This window comes from Bubalus kerabau, chromosome 4 (assembly GCF_029407905.1).
Source record: "Bubalus kerabau isolate K-KA32 ecotype Philippines breed swamp buffalo chromosome 4, PCC_UOA_SB_1v2, whole genome shotgun sequence".
NCBI lineage: Eukaryota > Metazoa > Chordata > Mammalia > Artiodactyla > Bovidae > Bubalus > Bubalus kerabau.
The window spans coordinates 170,849,783-170,868,904 of NC_073627.1; the positions used below are offsets into that span (position 1 = coordinate 170,849,783).

The 19,122-nt window shown below is 38.8% G+C and overlaps 2 protein-coding genes across 4 annotated transcripts in view; one reads left to right on the forward strand and one right to left on the reverse strand.

Annotated features, from left to right (window-relative positions):
- Positions 1 to 706: 706 nt before the first annotated feature.
- On the forward strand, positions 707 to 6,773 carry GNG10 (G protein subunit gamma 10). Of its 3 annotated transcripts, XR_008713911.1 has the most exons (4): positions 710 to 877; positions 4,438 to 4,569; positions 5,267 to 5,452; positions 5,824 to 6,773. XR_008713911.1 is itself a non-coding variant. In XM_055579317.1 (3 exons), the coding sequence occupies exons 1-2, from the start codon at positions 797 to 799 to the stop codon at positions 4,561 to 4,563; spliced, it is 207 nt and encodes a 68-aa protein (XP_055435292.1). In that variant the 5' UTR covers positions 707 to 796; the 3' UTR covers positions 4,564 to 4,569; positions 4,887 to 5,025. The 3 variants fall into 3 exon arrangements, 2 of the variants coding, with proteins under 2 accessions (XP_055435292.1, XP_055435291.1); XM_055579317.1 differs by lacking the exons at positions 5,267 to 5,452; positions 5,824 to 6,773 and adding an exon at positions 4,887 to 5,025 and having other exon boundaries at positions 707 to 877; XM_055579316.1 differs by lacking the exon at positions 5,267 to 5,452 and having other exon boundaries at positions 715 to 877.
- A 5,449-nt stretch (positions 6,774 to 12,222) lies between these two features.
- SHOC1 (shortage in chiasmata 1) overlaps positions 12,223 to 19,122 on the reverse strand; it is a 90,585-nt gene continuing 83,685 nt past the window's right edge. Inside the window, exons 25-28 of the mRNA XM_055579319.1 lie at positions 17,799 to 17,930; positions 16,064 to 16,213; positions 14,460 to 15,420; positions 12,223 to 12,323 (exon numbers count right to left, since the gene is read on the reverse strand). Of these exons, the coding sequence (XP_055435294.1) occupies positions 12,223 to 12,323; positions 14,460 to 15,420; positions 16,064 to 16,213; positions 17,799 to 17,930 (1,344 nt within the window). The remainder of the gene's footprint in view (positions 12,324 to 14,459; positions 15,421 to 16,063; positions 16,214 to 17,798; positions 17,931 to 19,122) is intronic.

A 19,122-nucleotide genomic window follows, 5' to 3' on the forward strand; every position in this document is an offset into this window, starting at 1 on the left:
CTGAACTGTGTGTTCGGCAAAGAAGTCAGGGTCTTGGATTTTATACTACTTACCCTACTGACCCTACCAAATCAACTGGTTGGATTCCCATCAAAAACAGCTAAAGGGTATTGTAGAAACCTGTTTCTGAAACCTGTTTTGAGGACTTCCCCGGGGATCCAGTGATTAAGACTCCACGCTTCCAATGTAGGGGGTGCAGGTTCAATTCCTGGTGGGGAGACTAGGATCCCACATATGAAGTGGCCTGGCCAAAAATTAAAAAGCGAATCTTGTTTCCGTTCCATCGAACCCCACCCACCGACCCTCATCTCCCGAGGATGACACCTTTTGAAGCTTAGAAGCCTTCACACCGGGTCCCTTGTTTCTCCCACTCACTGCACATCTCGATCCAGCCACACACAGTCCCGGTTCCGATTCTCCAGGAACGCGTCCTCGCCTTCTTCATCCCCCACGCCCCACGCCCACTCCTGCTCCTCCTAGAAGGAAGCCCTAGGCATCGACGTGGAAGTGGGCGCCCCTGTGTGGGCCCCGCTGCGCGGCTCTGGGGGACAGGAGGGGACGCAGGTACCCTCTCGGCTTAGAAGGAGAGTTAGGTGTCAGTCAATTCGGGACCCCGAGGTGTCGCATACCCGTGGTTCTGTCATCTCTGAGAGCGGCCGCGTGGCGAGGCCGGGCGCCGCGGGCGGGCGGCAGGGCGGGCACAGCGGTTTCCCCGCCCCGGGGCGGTGCCGCGCCTCCCGGCCTCGCGTCTCCCCGCCGGCCGCCCGCCGGTCCTCTCGGAGCCCAGGCCGCCGCCATGTCTTCCGGGGCCAGCGTGAGCGCCTTGCAGCGCCTGGTGGAGCAGCTCAAGCTGGAGGCCGGCGTGGAGAGGATCAAGGTGAGGCTGGCGCCTGGCCTCGGGCGCGGAGACCGCCCGCTCCCGCCCCGTCCCGCCCCGTGCCGCCGTCCGCGGGCCTGAGAGGAGCAGGCCGCTCCCGGGCGGAGGGCTGCGGAGCCGACCCCGGCGCTGGCCGGGGAGCTTGACGCGGTGGGCGGCCCTCAGGACGGCGCCCGGCCTGGCTCGCGCGGCCCGGCCTCTGTGGGTGGGAGTCCGCGCAAGGCCGGGGCCGGACTCCAGCGCCCGGGAGAGGCGGCGGCGCGGGGACCCGAGAGGGAGGCCTGGTCTGGGGGCTCCGGGGAGAAGCTCCTGACTCCGCGAGCGCTGTCCGGGGCCGAGCGCCCCGGGGCGGTCAAGTTTCAGTGATGCGGACAATGACTCGGGGTGCGGGGCAGAGGCGAGGACCCCAGGAATGGGGGCGACTCTCTGGTGGCCTCCCCTCCCCGAACTCGGCGGGTGCGGGAGGATGGGGTCCTGAGCTGCGGAGGCGACTGAATGGACAGGCCTCGGTGATGGGTTGATAGGATGCGAGGGGAGGAGGGCACTGCTCGGCTTTCCGGCCTGGTAACGGGATGGATGGCGTGGCCATTCGCTACGGTAGGGGCGAGAGATGGTGCGTTCAGTTTCGGCTACGTGGACTTGGAAGGGGATGCCCGGGAGGTGTTTGACTGCTTTGGCCGAAGCTCGGAACACAAAGCTGAAAGACCGTAGGGGATTGAAAACTGAAGTTACCGGAGCGTGGAAGCCAGGGACCCGCTGAAAGAGATGGCTGTGAGAAGAGAAGCGAGAGAAAGCCGGGGTACTGGAGCGCCGAAGGAGAGGTTATCAAAAACTGGGGCCTTTTGTTTAGTGTTTAGTCACTTGATAAAAAGCCTCTGGTGTGTAATTGTGTTTACCAACTAGCGTATAGCATTATTTGTAGAATGTGTGTGTAAATGAATGAACATTACTGTGATACTCGTGACCGGATAGTGCCTTTACTCTGGACCACGCCCTATTCTATGCACTGAAAATACGGTGATTCCTTGGGGGAAGGTAAATAATAAACATATTAACCAATAAATAAAATAATTTCAGAAAGGGATGTGAAGATTATATACAAGGTAAAGAGAGAGTTATGGAATACAAAGGAGGTTTCAGTGACATATAGTTGTAGAAGACAAATTTAAATTATAATAGGATAGGCAGACACTTTTTGAAAAAAAAAATCTGGTTTTAAAGAAGAAACTTTTTTTTTTTTAATTTAGGAAATGAAAAGCTGTATTTTGAGGTTGAGAGGAAGGAACACACTGTATTTTTAGGTCAAGGGGGAGAAACAAAGGGAGGAGAATTGGAGATAGAGACAGGGAGTCTGAGGGTGCCTGGGATTGGAGGGACACCTTCTGAGATAAGAAAGGAAGAAGGATATGTGTAAACATATATATTTCCAGATAGAGACCTAAGAACTTGTATGATGACAAATGTCTTTGTGGAATAGGAGGCCGAGTTTTCTTTTAGGGCAGAAAAAAGGGGAACTAATGGAGTCACAAGAGCTGGGGATGGGGGAGAGCGCACTCTGGGGAATGCCAAAGAACCCCCAGCAGACACATTTGGAGACACCTTGTGATTCCGAAGACCTAGCTACTGTGAGATTGATTGTCTTATTTTCCTTCTTCTTTTTCTTCTTTTGTCTCCAGCAGCATTTTGGCCACCCAGGCATCTGTGGTGAATGGTGGTTGATCCAAGTAGTGAGTTAGCAGGGGAGATTTGCCAGAAAGATAGAAATGGGAGTGGAGAGCAAGGAGTCCGAGGGTCTGGCTAGAAGGAGGCTGAACTGAGAAGGAACAGAGCCAGCCTCCCTGTGATGGGCCAGATGAAAAAGGAAGAGATGTTCCCCTTGAGGTCAAAGAACAGGTGTAGTGAGAAGGCAGGAAGCAGCGGGAGAGATTGTGATCAGAAGGTAGGATGTTGGAGTGTGAAATTTCAGACGCGGAGCAGTGTTGGCTGTAACTGTTGGTGTTGAGGAGGTTGTTTGAGGAGAGGAGCTCAGGAAACGGAAATTAGGATTGCTGGAAATGTTGAGGGTGATGTTGGGGCCTGAGATGGAAAGAAAAACTGTGAGCCGGATGTCCGCCCATCCTGGGAAGTAGCTGGGGGAGGTATTCTTATCTGCATTTTAAAAGTAGTTACAGGTGATGAAACTAAGGCCGGAAGAAGTCAAGTGACTTGCTCAAAGTCACGCAGCTTCTTTGTGGGGTGTCCTCATGGGAGTATGGTTTAGGGTGCTTGGCAGGATTTTTCTCAGGCAGCACCTTAGGGAGTCACAGCCATCCAGGATCTCTGGTCTGCCTCATTTCAGGGCTCGGTGACAGACGGATGTTCTCAGCACATCCAGAGATGTCTTCTCTTTTGCAGACTTGCTAACTGGTAAATAAAGCAGAATACTGGTTTCAAAGCATTTGATGGAAGGCACCCCTTTCCATTGATTGGAATGCTCAGTATCGTTCCAAGGACCCTTACTTGCTTTGGAGAAGTCTCTCAGAAGTTGATTGGTCAGCCTGGGCTCCAACCAAGGAAAGGACTATGATTTCAGTGGGGTTTAGCCCACTTCCATTGAGAGGATACAACTTCTAAGGGTTGGGCTTACACTCTCCCAGGCCAGAGTCTCTGCCCCTTGAAAGTGCAAGAGAAATACTGACCACTTAATTCTTCTCTTATTTTCTTTGCATATCTTCCACCTTAACTTTTTGACCATATTATTTAGGCTAGCATCTAGTTAGTCCCACTTTTCTGGGGGTCCTAGGAGATAGTCTCTTTCTACCCATCATGTGTGGAGTTCCCCTGTTCCCTCTGAAGGAGACATAATTAGCATGAGCATAATTGGTTCCAGATTTCTTTTGAATTAATAACTTATGAGAGTCCCTTGGACAGCAAGGAAATCAAACCAGTCAGTCCTAAAGGAAATCTACCCTGAATATTCATTGGGAGGATTGATACTGAAATTCCATTATTTTGGCTACCTGATACAAAGCGCTGACTCATTGGAAAGTGCTTTATGTGCATTAACTCATTTAATTATTACATCAACTCACCGAGGTAGGCACTATTACAAATACATTTCCCAGATGAGAGAGAAGTAATGTGCCCAGAGGCTGCACTCTTGACCAGTAAGCTATTCTGCTTCAAAAGCATGATGGAGGAACCTCATCACTTGCTTTGAGCAGACTGGATAAGGCTCCACCAAGCCTTGTAAATATTAAAACAGTCTGTTCACATGGCAAATCTGGATATATCAATGCATGGTTTATAAGTGAAAATTTGTAAAGGGCACATTAGGATAAACTACTTCTTTATATTTTGTCTCAAAACCAGGATTCTATATGGGTGAAAAATATGTTTTATCTTTCCTTGGTCGAATAAGCCACTAAAACAAAAAGGCCCTAAATCAGAGTTCATAGAAGTTGTAACTTTCCCTCTTTGGAGTTTAATTATTAGAACCTGCAGCAAAAAGAGACTCAAGTGACTGCTGGATGGATCTGGCTGTGAGCAGCATGTCAGGAGCTCGTGTCCCTTTGTTCCAGGTCTCTCAGGCGGCCGCGGAGCTTCAGCAATACTGCATGCAGAATGCCTGCAAGGATGCCCTGCTGGTGGGCGTTCCAGCTGGAAGCAATCCCTTTCGGGAGCCCAGGTCCTGTGCTTTACTCTGAAGACTGGTGAGTAATGATACCCCAGGCCATCTTGGGGCCTTGGGATTATCCTGGGGCTTCCCAAAGGACTTGGGCCACTGAGTTTTACATTTCTGCTGTTTTTGAGGGAATTAAAATAAATCCCAACAAAATGCACAACTTTACCTGAAGGGTGACTCTAATCTGCTGGCTTGTGAAATACATCTAATTAGGAGAGCCTCAATCCCCTTGTACTAACTCACCAGATGATAATATCCTTATGTACTTAAGCTTTTGAGCTGACTTGGCCAATAGTAATTTCTTGTCCTTAATACCGTCTTCTCTGTCCTTACACCATCCTGGAGTTGTGATGTTGCTTGGTGCTGTCAACTGACTCGTTACTCTTGGGACTAAGGACTCTGCAGAGGAGACTCGTTCCTGCCACCAGTTGTGATTTCTTTCCTAGAGGCTTTCAGAATGTATTTCTGTGTATTAATGGAGGAACAAATGTAGTAACTGGGGAAGTGTAAGTAGGGTTAAAAGAGCCTTAAAAATGTATTCTTGAAATGAAAACACCTCTTTAAAGGGTAGCCTACATTTCCTGGGTTCTAATGTGTTATATGGGGTCTCAATTCATATTTTCACTTTTTTTTTTTTTTTAAGAGGTCAGGGCATAAATTATTAGTCTTTTGGGGCCAGTATATTTCAAGTTACATATTCTCAGGAGTGTTTATGGGTTCTCCAGGTGGCGCAGTGGTAAAGAATCCGTCTGTCAATGCAGGAGATGCAGTTTCGATCCCTGATCTGGGAAGACCCCCTGGAGTAGGAAATGGCAATCGCTCCAGTATTCTTGCCTGGAAAATTCCATGAACAGACAGAGGAGCCTGGCAGGCTACAGTCCATGGACTCGCAAAGAGTCAGACACAACTGAGTGAGCACACATACATACACAAGGGGTGTTTATACAGGAAGTAATCATCTTAGATCTTTTTTCATATACTTGAAAAGGAAATTATTCACGTTGACAAGAAGGAAGTAATAATACTATTAGGTGCAATTGTATCTTTTAATGGAAAATGTCTACATTTATGATATTAAAATAATAGTCTTATGTTGGCATAGCATTTGTCTTTTTACAAAGCACTTTCATGGGTGTTACTCATTCAATGGTGTGGTTTGGATTTTCTGATATTAACCTGTTACTTTCTACTTTGAGAACCCTAAAGTGACCTATGAAATAATGACTAGTTAATTTTATGTATAAATCTTACTAAGTGAAAACCTACCAAATTTTCTTTACAGTAGAGAAGAAGTTGGCTGAAGAATGCTTTCAAGCACAAACTGATGAATGCCTGCCTCCAGATTTCAAGAAAACACTTCTCTAACCACATGACTTCTAGATATTTCACAGGACCGTTCCTGTGACCTGGTCCTTTAGCCAACATTCTACAGAAATTGATGTTTCTACTCAAATAAGGAAACTGGGTGAAGGTGTAGATTTTAAATAATAATGGCCTGATTCTTTGTTGAAGTGCTTTATACTTAAACAAAAACCTTACCGCCAAATATACCAAAATATACTTCTTTCATTAAGTGAATTACTAGCGTTTCTATGCCTGGAATGTTATGTATGTTTTATTTACTAGATGTTTACATTTTGGGAAGGAAAACAGTATTCTTTGTTAAAAAATTGAATATTTGTAATTTGCTATTCCCAACTAAAATCTTTATACCATAACAAAATTTGTTCTTTTGTCATGAATTTATAATTTCTAAATGAAGACAGGCAAGTATAAAATTGGGGGAAGAATAGGCTCTGTTAATCAAATGATGTCTTGATTTTTCTAAATGAGGAGATTGTTTTATTTTCAAGACTAAGCATGGGATCTGTTTCTTAGCAACCTTATTTGAAAAGATGAATGTTGTTTTCTGTATGAGACTGCCCCATCTTGTATATGAAGCAGATTTGATCTTCATCTTAAGTTCCTCTACTTTATAGGGGTGGTTTTACTTAAAAAAAAAAAACTAAATTATTTCATATTTAAATGTGATCTACAGAGCATTGCAAATGATTTTTTTAAAGTAATGTGGAAATATGACAACCTAAATGAATTTTTAACGTCACAGGTGTATTATTCTGATGATGTGCCTTTGATTTAATTTGGGACACTTAAAAGAATACTTTATTTGTGTTTGTTTTAATCTTTGAAGAACTTGGAAATAAAATTTCTGCTTAATTTCTACTAATGACAGCAACATTTTATGTCTGATTTTGTTTTAAGGCTTCATAGATTTTGTTTGCTTGGGCGACTGAGTGCTGAAAGTGGGAAGTGAAATTTTTGTTTACAAGTCCTTGTAGAATTTTGTGAAAAATAGGTATAATATGCAGAAATATCTCAATTACTGGCAATCTTTGAGATAGCTATGTATTCTTGTTGTTCACTCGCTAAGTCGTGTCCAACTCTGGAACCCCGTGGACTGCAGCATGGCCTGGCTTCCCTGTCCTTCACTGTCTCCTAAGTTTGCTCAGATTCATGTCCATTGAGTCAGTGATGCCATCCAACCCTCTCATCCTCTGTCGCCCCCTTCTGCTCCTGCCTTCAATCTTTCCCAGCATCAGGGTCTTTTCCAATGAGTCGGCTCTTTGAATCAGTTAGCTAAAGTATTGGAGCTTCAGCTTCAGCATCAGTCCTTCCAGTGAATATTCAACATTGATTTTCTTTAGGATTGACTGGTTTAATCTCCTTGCTGTCCAAGGGACTTCCAAGAGTCTTCTCCAGCACCACAATTCAAAGGCATCAATTTTTCAGCACTTAGCCTTCTTTATGGTCCAGCTCTCACATCCATACTGGAAAAACCATAGCTTTGACTATATGGACCTTTGTCAGCAAAGTGATGTCTTTACTTTTTAATACACTGTCTGGCTATGGATAAATCCATAGATAAATGGGGATATCTTTGAACATAAGTAGTGTTACAGTAGAGAATGTAGAAGTTGTTAGTTGGAATTCCTTTAACTTCCAGCCACTAAACTTCCAAATCTAAGTGATCTAAATCCCTTCCATGGGATCAAAATTCAGATGTCCCTTTTCTAACCCATTTATTCATTCTGTGGATCTGTTTCATCTTCTCTGAAGTGTCATATTATCAATTGTCCTTTCTGTCCTTTATCTTCAGCTTCTCTCTTGGATTCTTTTTATTAGCACTTAAACATTTTCTATTCTCCATCTTAACAACAATAAGCATTTAGAAAAGTCTCCATTAAAAGACACATTTTCAGTTATAAAAGACAAGTAAGCCATAGAGATCTACTGTTCAGCACAGTGCCTATGGTTAAGAGTGCTGTACTATTTACTTTAAAATTTGCTAAGAGAGTAAATTTTATGTTAATTGTTCTTATCACAAAAATAATAAGGCAGGAAGAAACTTTTGGAAGTAATGGATAAGTTTATGGCATAGATTGTGTTGTGGTTTCATAGGTATATACTTATCTCCAAACTCATTAAGTTGTATACATTAATTATGTACAGCTTTTGATGTGTCAGGAAAAAAAAAAAAACACCTCTTGATTTCACTTTCCCTTTGGCAAAAACTTGGTAAGATAGTACAAGAAAAATATAGACATCTCACATATGAATATAGTTGCGTCTTAAATATAAGCAAATCAGGTTCAGTAGTTTATCAAGAGAGAAGATACAAGCTGACAAAGCTAGTTCAACATAAGCAAAGCATTGTTATTCTTTACATGAAGGGTTTAAAGAAGAGAATTTATGCCAGCAAGTCATTTGATAAAATTAAGTAGTAGTTCTGAATAAAAACAAAGTGAATTCGTGAAATGAGAAAGAAATTAAAGATGATAAAGGCAGTTTATTAAAACCAACAGTAAATTTCATATTACATGGTGAAATGTGGGAGCATTCAGTATATTAGAAACAATCAAGATGCTTTTTTTATCACCACTATTATTCAGCATTACTTTGGAAGTCTTAGCTAATGCAGTAAGATGAAAAAAATGAAATGGTGTAAACATTTAAGAAGAATATCTGTATTTATGGGTTATATAATTTTACACTTTGAAAACTCAAGAGTTTAGTAAAAAGAATACTTGAATTTGTAATACAGTTTAGGAGGGTGGCTAAATATAAAGTAGATATAAAAAATAAAAAGTATTTTCTACACAGACAATAGTTAAAAATGAAAATGGACACATCTTTGTAAACCAACTATAATTTAAAAAGTAGAAATGGAAACTGTATCCCATTTCTACTTTAATGACAAAGCTATAAAAAATACTGAGAATACATTTAACAAAAGTGCAAGAATCAAAGAAAAATTTTACCAGTGTTTATAGAACAGAATCTAAAATTTCAGGATTATAGGACGATGTCATTAAAATGCAATCTTACTAACATTTATATAGATTTATTGGAATTCCTTTTTTATTTTTTAAGAGAAGCTAGTTAAAATAACTGAAAATTTATATGGAAAATCAAGTGTCCAAGAATAGCTTTTAAAACTCTGTGTGTGCGAGTGTGTATAAAACATGGGAGGGTAAAACTTGCCTTACCAGGTACTAACTTACTTTGAAACTGCTGAATCAAAACGATATGACTTAAAAAAACAAATTCAAAATAAACAATATTATTGTGGTCCTAGGAATAGCCAAATAGATGATTGAATTGATCATAATAGTACAGAAGTAGGCCTGATTTTTTTTTTTTTTCCCTATTCAAGGGAAACAAATGGTGGTGGCATTACTGGCTATCCATTCAGAAGGAAATAAAATTGGGCCTGTATTATACTCTGTAAAAAAATTCCACATAGGTTAAAGAAAGGTGATACAAAGGCATCAGAACAAAAGAATAGTTGTGTATCTTCAGGGTAAAAGAGGGCTTCCTAAAAAAAGCAGGAAACCCAGAAATCAAAAAAGAAAAGAGGTGTATACTTGATCAAATTAAATGTAATAAATAAATAAGCAATTTAAATAGATAAGTATGAAATTTAAAATTCTTGTACAGTAAAAACAATAAACCAAATAAAAAAGCAAAAGCAGAAGACATGTTTTCTTCAGCTTTCATTTTGGATTGCTACAGTTTGTACTCCAAATCCCTACCAACCCAGGCTACTCCCACTTATTATAATTGTTGGATTGTTTGCTTTAGGGCAGGCTTATTATTTGGGGAGAAAAACCAGACTCTTACTGTGAGAGGCAAAGAGTGGGACACCCTGGTGTTTGTGCCCAGTTGTATGCTGAGTCTCAGTGACAAGGGAAGGAGTATCACCTCCCCCTACAATTGCAACGGGCAGCTGATATTCTGATGAGTCTGACAAAGTTTGGGCTGGTCCTAGGAACTTGGGGGTAAAGCCACTCAAAGGTCCTCAGAGGTGAGCTTCACAACTACCAGTCATAGATCTAAGTTTGGGCAAGTAACTCCCCTTCAAACATAAAAAAAAACCTAATGGGGAAATGCTCTGAGAGAAAGAATGGAAGTTTCCATGGCAAGAAACTGGGACGTTGGGACTATTCTAAATATCTTCATGTGATGTGGTGTTTGGGAGAAGATCTTGGAGGCTGGACTGACACTTGTAAGCCCCTAATAAGGGCCTTTCCAGACCCTTCAGGCTTCTATGGACCAAACCCAACTGCTTCAGTCGGTGCTGAAGCAGAGCTCATTTACTCTATTCTCTGTTCCTAGGGTACCAACACAGACCTACCTCTCAATAATACCTCTGATAATGGGCTTCCCAGGTGGCGCAGTGGTGAAGAATCCATCTGCCGATGCTGGAGACTTGGGTTAGATCCCTGGGTCAGGAAGATTCCCTGAAGGAGGAAATGGCTACCTGCTCCAGTATTCTTGCCTCTGTTGGGCAACAGCACAAGAGGCTGCTCCAGGCCCAGGCAGAGTGAATGTGTCCTTAAACACCAAGCATCACTGAGAAATGCAGGCAGAAGGGCTCAGGTGCTTTCACTGTGTTTGGTAAGGAGGCAGAGGGGTGTGTGTTGATAGCTTGGCCTAAGCTTGCCTCAGTCTAGGGTGTTGAAGAAACTCCTTTCCTCTGCAAGCTGATTAAAGATGGGATCAAGGAAATCTGCAAGCTGGGAAGACAGCCCTACCTTAGTTTAGGAGCAAACCTGCTGAAACTTTAAGAAAGTACAATAGAAATTCTAATAAAATTTCCAGAAATAGTTTCTCTTTGAAGTCTCCACCCTCCACATACTCAAGCAAAACCAAACATCCTATATATAAATAAAAGAGAGTTGATGTAAAGTCGAGCCTGTTTCCTAAAGGAGGACATGTATCAAACACTGAAGAGAAATCAAGTGAGGTGATGTCTGAATGTCCATTGGATCTCAGAAGGTAGAAATCAGTTTTAGTAGTAACAGCGTGACCATTTCAGAAACCAGGAAAGAGACAGGAAGAATATGCCTATGGTCTTCAACCATTTTTGCTAAAATAATGTTCAAAATCCATGTACCTCCATTTTGCTGGTGGTGGTGGCTTAGTTGCTATGTCCAACTCTTGGTGACCCCATAGACTGTAGCCTGCCAGGCTCCTCTATCCATGGGATTTCCCAGGCAAGAAAACTGGAGAGGGTTGCCGTTTCCTCTGTTTCCAGAGGATCTACTCGACCCAGGGATTGAACCTACATTGCTTGTATAGCTGGTGGATTCTTTACCACTGAGCCACCAGAGATTCTCATACCTCCATTTTAGAGACATATAAAAGTTTCATTATAACTCTGAGTAGCTGCAAAGAATAAAATTTTATTAGAAATACTGACATTTTAAAATTAAAACACCTTTCTTTTAAATGTATTCAATGGAATATAATTACTATAGGAATTAGAAACCTACAATCATCTATTTAAAAATATACCAACTATCCTCTCCAACCGTACAGGAAAGCATTCTTTCTCTCATATACTGACACTTGATATTATGAATTCTCAAAAATTTTGCTGATCTGATAGGTGGAAAAATAGTAACTTATTGTTTTAATATGCATTTGTCTGATAAATAATGAAGCTACATACGGTTTTAAATAAGTTCTCGGCTATTTTTGTTTCTTCCGTGAGAAATAGCTATTCAAATTTTGCCCAATTTTCTATTACGTTGTCTTTTGCCTATCAATTTGTAGGAATTCGTTGTATATTAGGAATGTAAGCCTTTTTGCTATCATGTGGGTGGCAAATGTTTTCTCTTAGTGATTTGTTTGAATATTTCGTTTGTGAAGACAACATTTTGATTGGAAGTTCTCTAACTTCAGTTTTGCCCTAGGTTTTAAGTTGGTGGTGGAGGGTGGACTGTGGTGATCATCACTTCTGAACTCAGAGGGTCAGACTGAAATGGAGGCTCCTTTCAAAGACTTGCTGGAGGCAGCGGGCCTTTGAGGAGACAGCAAAATAACCCTTAGATTATACACTCAGTAAGGTTTTCTGCCTCTCTTTAAAAAAAGGGCTCAAGATATTTAGGTGAACTGGGGAGATATTTGGATCTTATAACAATATTTTGCTAATTAGAATACTTACAAAGATAAACTATAAAGCAGAATATATATTATGAAAATTTAATATAGGAACATCAAGAACATGTAGGAACAATAGCATTTTCTTTGATATATGATCAAATCTAAATAATTTTATTACTAGTTTATCATTAAGAAAAACAATGAAATGTGGCATGCAGCACTATTCTTTCTTTCAAAAAAACCTCAGACGAGTTTGCCCGTCAAGTCTACCAGGGACTTTTTCATACACAAGACGTTGTTTTTTGAATTGCGCTGGTTGTAAGCACATGAAGTCTGTTAAAAGGAAAAAAAAGAAAGCTGTTTTATTTCTGTTAATAGTAAGTGTAGCTATTTTTTTCTCAAATGCTCAGGTGGATCTTGTCTCTTTATCATGTATTTACGGTATTGAAATGTCCAAACTGAGATAAAAGAGTGACTATTAAAAATTAAATTTTTAGCACAAATGTGCCTATTCTTACAGGCCTGATACTAATTAGTGTAACACACATGTATGTGTACGTTCTTGCCTTGCACAAACAAATTTCCCTGGATTTAAGACTCTTGCTTTTAAGTTTTCCTTCATTAAGTCTGTTTCTTAGTGCATATCTGTAATGTTGAAGAATTTATCCTGAGCTCTGATCATGGATGGACCCACCTTTCATGACTGTGTTAGATATGACACAGTTTGAAATATTCTAGATTTGTATACTTACAGAGGTCGATTGATTAAAGTAATAAAAAGAGAGGCTAAAATATTTATAATGGTAGTAATTATTCCCAGAAATATAGTCTCATAATTGCAAGTTCTGGATACATTTTGTGGAAATTTAAAAGGCAATGCAGTAGATAATTTTTATCCCAGAGACCACAAATATACATTCAAGACAAATGGGAAATTATCTTGATGTTATACCAATAGTTCTGGACAAATTTATGTCAGAACTTGACAGAGTACAAATAAAGAACACAATAAATTAATGTCATTTGAATGTAGATATGAAAATCAAATAATAAATAGTAACCATATTCAATAGCATATTTTAAAAAATCATTTCTTAAAAGCCACTTAGGTTCATCACACAAATGACATAAATGATTATTAGTATACCTGTAAATGTTGACTGATATTAATGTCAAGAGAGAAAACATTTTGATTTTCCCCAATAGGAACCAAAAAGTTTGAAATAAAATTCAGCATTGCAAAAGTTCTTACAAAACTAGGGAAAGAATGCTGCTGCTGCTGCTGCTGCTGCTAAGTCACTTCAGTCGTGTCCGACTCTGTGCGACCCTATGGACTGCAGCCTACCAGGCTTCTCTGTCCATGGGATTCTCCAGGCAAGAACACTGGAGTGGGTTGCCATTTCCTTCTCCAATGCATGAAAGTGGAAAGTGAAAGTGAAGTCGCTCAGTCGTGTCCGACTCTTAGCGACCCCATGGACTGCAGCCTTCCAGGCTCCTCCATCCATGGGATTTTCCAGGCAACAGTGCTGGAGTGGGGTGCCATTGCCTTCTTCCAGGGAAAGAATATTTCCCCTTAAAATCAGGAAAAAACAAATTATGACTATTTATGGGACCAAATCTAAATTTTGGGAATCCTAGAACTTACATGGTTTGGGGATTCTGTTTTAATAAAACAAAGAATTTAAGATTGTTTGGCACCCTTTGGCCTCACAAAATGGTCTGTGTAAAAGAGGAGTTTTGAAACTTCCATGTTCTCCTTTCTTTTTATTTTTTTTTCCCATCATACTAAGGCCATCTTTGTATAGCCATCAGAGCTTAATATTTTGTTTTAAATGCTCAGACCAATGCAATAAGAAATACACAAAAGGTATAATAACCAAAAATGGGAAAATAAAGTCCTTTTAAAAACTGATATGATTAAATGTTCAAAAACATCCTTTGTAAAATAGAGAGCCAATAATAGTATCTATTTAATAGGACTAACAATCAAATAATCCACATAAAGGGAATATAATAAGTTTTTAATAAATATTAGCTCATTAAATATCCCAGCTTGACAAAGAGGCTACTTTTCTAATTGGCTGATTTCTTTACTTACTTTTTGTTACTTTTAGCCTTCTGCTTGACTTAGATTTGTTCTGTGTTTTTATTTTTTTTAATTAATTTATTTTTTATTGAAGGGTAATTGCTTTACAGAATTTTGCCGTTTGCTGTCAGACATCAATATGAATCAGCCATAACTTCTTCAGTTAAATGCTTAGTTCATCTAAAGTTACAAGATTTTGACATAATTTTTTTGCATTTATTTTCTTAAAAGTCTATAATTAGAATTTTGATTTTTTTGATGCCAAAGTTATTGAAGATTCTTAAGTGTAGTAATTAGAACAAAATATTGTTTTAATTTGGAGATAATTCTATCTTTTAAAATTACTTTAGAGAGTAGTTTTATCAACTATTGAATCATGTTACCTGTTAATGAGTTGTTGTCTCCTGAGTTAGATGAAGACTCAGAGTGCCTTTTCTGTCCTAAACATTTTCCAGCTCTTTGGTAGAAATAAAGACTGTTGAATTCTTTTTGATTTACATTAGAATCAGAAGCACAGGATAAATCCAAACTGGGGACAGATGGTAATTCTTTCCAGAAAGTCTTTTTAGTCCCAGCATTTGAACTTTCACAGATGAAGCCTTCTAACTCATCCGACTGATATTTTTGCTGATTAATGAATAAATTATCTTTCTGAGAGTACCATTTGTCACATGTACTCTGCTCTGCACCACTCTGTAAGTTGAATGAATGATTCTGTTGTTCCCATACATTTCTCTTAAAGTTCCAATGAAGAGGAGGTTGAGAACCCTCAAGTGAAAAGACAGGAGCTGACAATTCTTTTTTTATAGGTCCTTTTTTTTCATGTGTTCCCTTTTTCTGATAATTTATAAAGTGAGGGGTGACTCTCTTCTGAGTGTCAATGGGTGATATTATAGTTTCATAATTCATTTCTGTTAGACCCAAAGAAAAGACATCTGACTCTGAATCATTCTGGTTCAGGAAGGAATTACCAGACACATTCCTTGCTTCCATATTAGTCAGAACAGAATTATTCTGTACCATGTTAGGGTTACCACTAGACTCTGTCCAATGGCTGGTCTGATTGTAAGAACTCACAGATGGTAAAATGCCTGGCATGTCTTTTAATCCCATAAAGGAAGAGGCATAATATGAAGTGCTGTTGGTGTCTTCATGTACTGTCTCTCCTAAGTCTGAATATTGATAATTGATATGTTCTTGAATGACAGAATCTGAAGAGCCAGAAGCTGAACTCTGAGAAGTAAAGGTTCTAGTCTGATCCCTGTTTTCCTGAGGTGATGAAATTTGAGGTGATTCTGTTATGGAAGGACTAATCTTGAATAAGGAAGTGATGCCACAAAAATGCTAAAAAATTTATAAAGTTAATTAATATAATAAATATGCAACATAAAAATCCATCAAGTAAATATAAATAATGATGCTTAACTATATGGAAATAAGGAAAACTATAAATAAGTAGTCCATTCAAAGATTTTATATTGATCTATGAGAACAGAACATAATTTGGCTCCCATTAAAAGAAAAACTTATTGTAATTTGCATCTATTTCCTAATCACTTAAAATAGAATTTTTAGTTACACAAGTAATCCATGAATACCATTTCCTTCATAAAAATTAAAGAGACTTACTGATAAGTCTAAAGTTCTCTTTAACTACTATCATGAAGGCATCAGAACTATTTGGAAGAGATGATGTAAACACGTAAGAATAGAGTGTGTAATTGAATATCTGTGGGCATAATAACACTTCAAAATGATCTGCAATGTGATAAATGATTTGTGCAGAATTATAACTTTAAAATGTATAATGTGTTTGACAACTAGTGAGAATTCTATATGAAATTTAGCTGAAGTAAATTATTTCTTCACCCTTTGAAGTCCAAAACAAACTTGGATACCCTCATTTTGAAAACCATTATGGTGAAAATAGATATTCAAACGCAAAGGAAATAGACTCATAGAAGAATATGGATTTCAAATAACTAACCTTTAACACTTTTTCTGGAACTTCAGGTAGGAGTTCCTGAAGCTGACAAAGAGTTGCTAACAATATCCAGTTCAGTGAAGGTCCTTTATTTAACATGAGCTGAGCCACCAATGGAGTAACACTTGGAAAATCAAGTAAGTACATTTCTTCCTAGAAAAATGTTTAATGAATAATCAGAAGTGGTCTTTTTACTCTGCTCACTCCAGCAGATTAAAATTGATGTCATTGCACCTACCACTCAATTTGAGGTGCTTGGTGGAAAAAGTATGGCCAGGAGGGAAATAAATTTGTCTGTCAGTAAAGATTCTAACACCTAGAATTGGGAAGGATCTTAAAGTTCATTGAGTCTAACCACTCATCCAAAGTGATTCATTACAGTTCATATCCTTCAAATGACAATTGTTATCTAATGATAGCTCTTCTAATGAGAAACCTTTTAGGGGACTTCATTATGTATCTCAAGATTTTTTCAGCTCTCTCTTTGTAGACCATGTGCCGTCATAGTTTGTTTAAAATAAACCATGTGCATGATGTCTAACAGATGTTACCATTTCAGAAAAGGCTTATTATGAAGAGTATAGGAAGAACTTCTATCTAAGTCTAGAAGTATATGTTTTCAGAAAGATCTCATAAATGTCTAGAAATGTAGCAGCCACATTTATTACTAAATTCCTTTTTTTTTCTGGGTTACATTGACTTTTTGCACCTTCTTTGATTTTATCAAATGACAGACATGTTAGTAGATTGGACATGGCTTGGTAGGAAGGAAATTGCATACACATACACGCAAAAATGTTCTGATCATACCCATACTTGCTGATAGTACTATATTCTGTTTATGCAAATAAAAGTCCTATGATTTAATATATATGAATATTTTATTTGTTTTATAATTTTATTTTTTGAGTAGGTAAAATAGTCACACAGCTAAAAATTCAAAAGGACTAAAAGGTATATGATAAAAAGTCCCATTCCTACTCCACTACCTCAGTTTTCTCTAGAGATAATCAATGATATCATTTTGTGGTATCTTTTCAGAGATATTTTATTCATTTGTAAATGAATACATATAAATATTAATTTCCCCCTTTCTTACACAAATGGTAGTGTACTGGCTGCTCTGCACTGCAACTTTTACATTTCATTTAATATATTTTGAAAGTCATTCCATGTTAGTACATAATGATCCTCTTTCCATGATTTTAGGATTTGAATATATTTAAAAATAAGGTAACAGAAACACTAGGTTGGTATGAGAACCTGGAAATATTTATGCTTAAGCAAAAGGAATTTACAAAAATTAACTACTTAATCTTATAACTATTTCATAACTCTACTTTCACTTTGAATTATATAATTGAATTACTGACGAATATGGAATGATAGAATTGTGCAATTCTCATATCTACTATTCTTGAATGTTTAAATGTAGAAATTAGAAAAATTATTATATTCTTAAAATATTAGACATTGAAGCCATTAGGTCATCCTTAAACAAGTTCATTTTGAAAGTTCATGAAAGAAGATCCCATTAAAATAGCTCTATGAAGTTGAAAAATACTCATAGTTCTGGAAAATTGTCTAAATAAATGTTGCGCTTTACAGCATTATGGCATATTGTTACATATGCTAATGCAAGCATGATAGAACAAGAAAATGCTACCAGAAAGAGAATTCAAGTACATATATTTATATTTGCTCTGCAAATCTTTAATTTCTATGTTAGGAAATAAACCTTAGATGGTGCAACTTTAAGCCAGGACTTATCCAACCATTCATGAGGATCTCTTTTCGAGGTCATCAAATTGTGGTCAGCAATTTGTCGAATCATCAGTGCAGTCTCTTCCACTCCTGGGGCAATTATAAGCTAAAATATATTTTTTATGTTAGATTACAGGGAATACTAGGAAGCAAAATATATCATTCAAAAATTGTTTACAATTTGAAGAAATAAAACCCCAGTAGATTCTAATCTTTGAACACTATTTTGGACTATAAAGAAAGCTGAGCACCGAAGAATTGATGCTTTTGAACTGTAGTATTGGAGAAGACTCTTGAGAGTCCCTTGGACTGCAAGGAGATCCAACCAGTCCATCCTTAAGGAGATCAGTCCTGAGTGTTCATTGGAAGGACTGATGTTGAAGCTGAAACTCTAATACTTTGGCCACCTGATGCGAAGAGCTGACTCATTGGAAAAGACCCTGATGCTGGGAAAGATTGAGGGCAGGAGGAGAAGGGGACGACAGAGGATGAGATGGTTGGATGGCATCACCGACTCGATGGACATGAGTTTGAGTAAACTCTGGGAGTTGGTGATAGACAGGGAGGCCTGGCATGCTGCAGTCCATGGGGGTCTCAAAGAGTCAGACACGACTGAGCAACTGAACTCAATTGAACTTAGATACAATTTACTAATTTATCTATGTAAAATTCAGGATGTTTCATTTGTGAGGATAAACAATTTACTTTTCTTCTTTAAATATTATATCCTTATAGTTTCTAATTTTTGGAATTAAACTGTTTTTCTTAACTTCCATTTGGCATTTATTAGTATAGCCTTAGAGCAATATTGCATAGGAACCTGGAATGTCAGGTCCATGAATCAAGGCAAATTGGAAGTGGTCAAACAGGAGATGGCAAGAGTGAATGTGGACATTCTAGGAATCAGTGAACTAAAATGGACTGGAATGGGTGAATTTAACTCAGATGACCATTGTATCTACTACTGCGGGCAGGAATCCCTCAGAAGAAATGGAGTGGCCATCATGGTCAACAAAAGAGTCTGAAATGCAGTACTTGAATGCAATCTCAAAAACAACAGAATGATCTCTGTTCGTTTCCAAGGCAAACCATTCAATATCACAGTAATCCAAGTCTGTGCCCCAACCAGTAACGCTGAAGAAGCTGAAGTTGAACGGTTCTATGAAGACTTACAAGACCTTTTAGAACTAACACCCAAAAAAGATGTCCTTTTCCTTATAGGGGACTGGAATGCAAAAGTAGGAAGTCAAGAAACACCTGGAGTAACAGGCAAATTTGGCCTTGGAATACAGAATGAA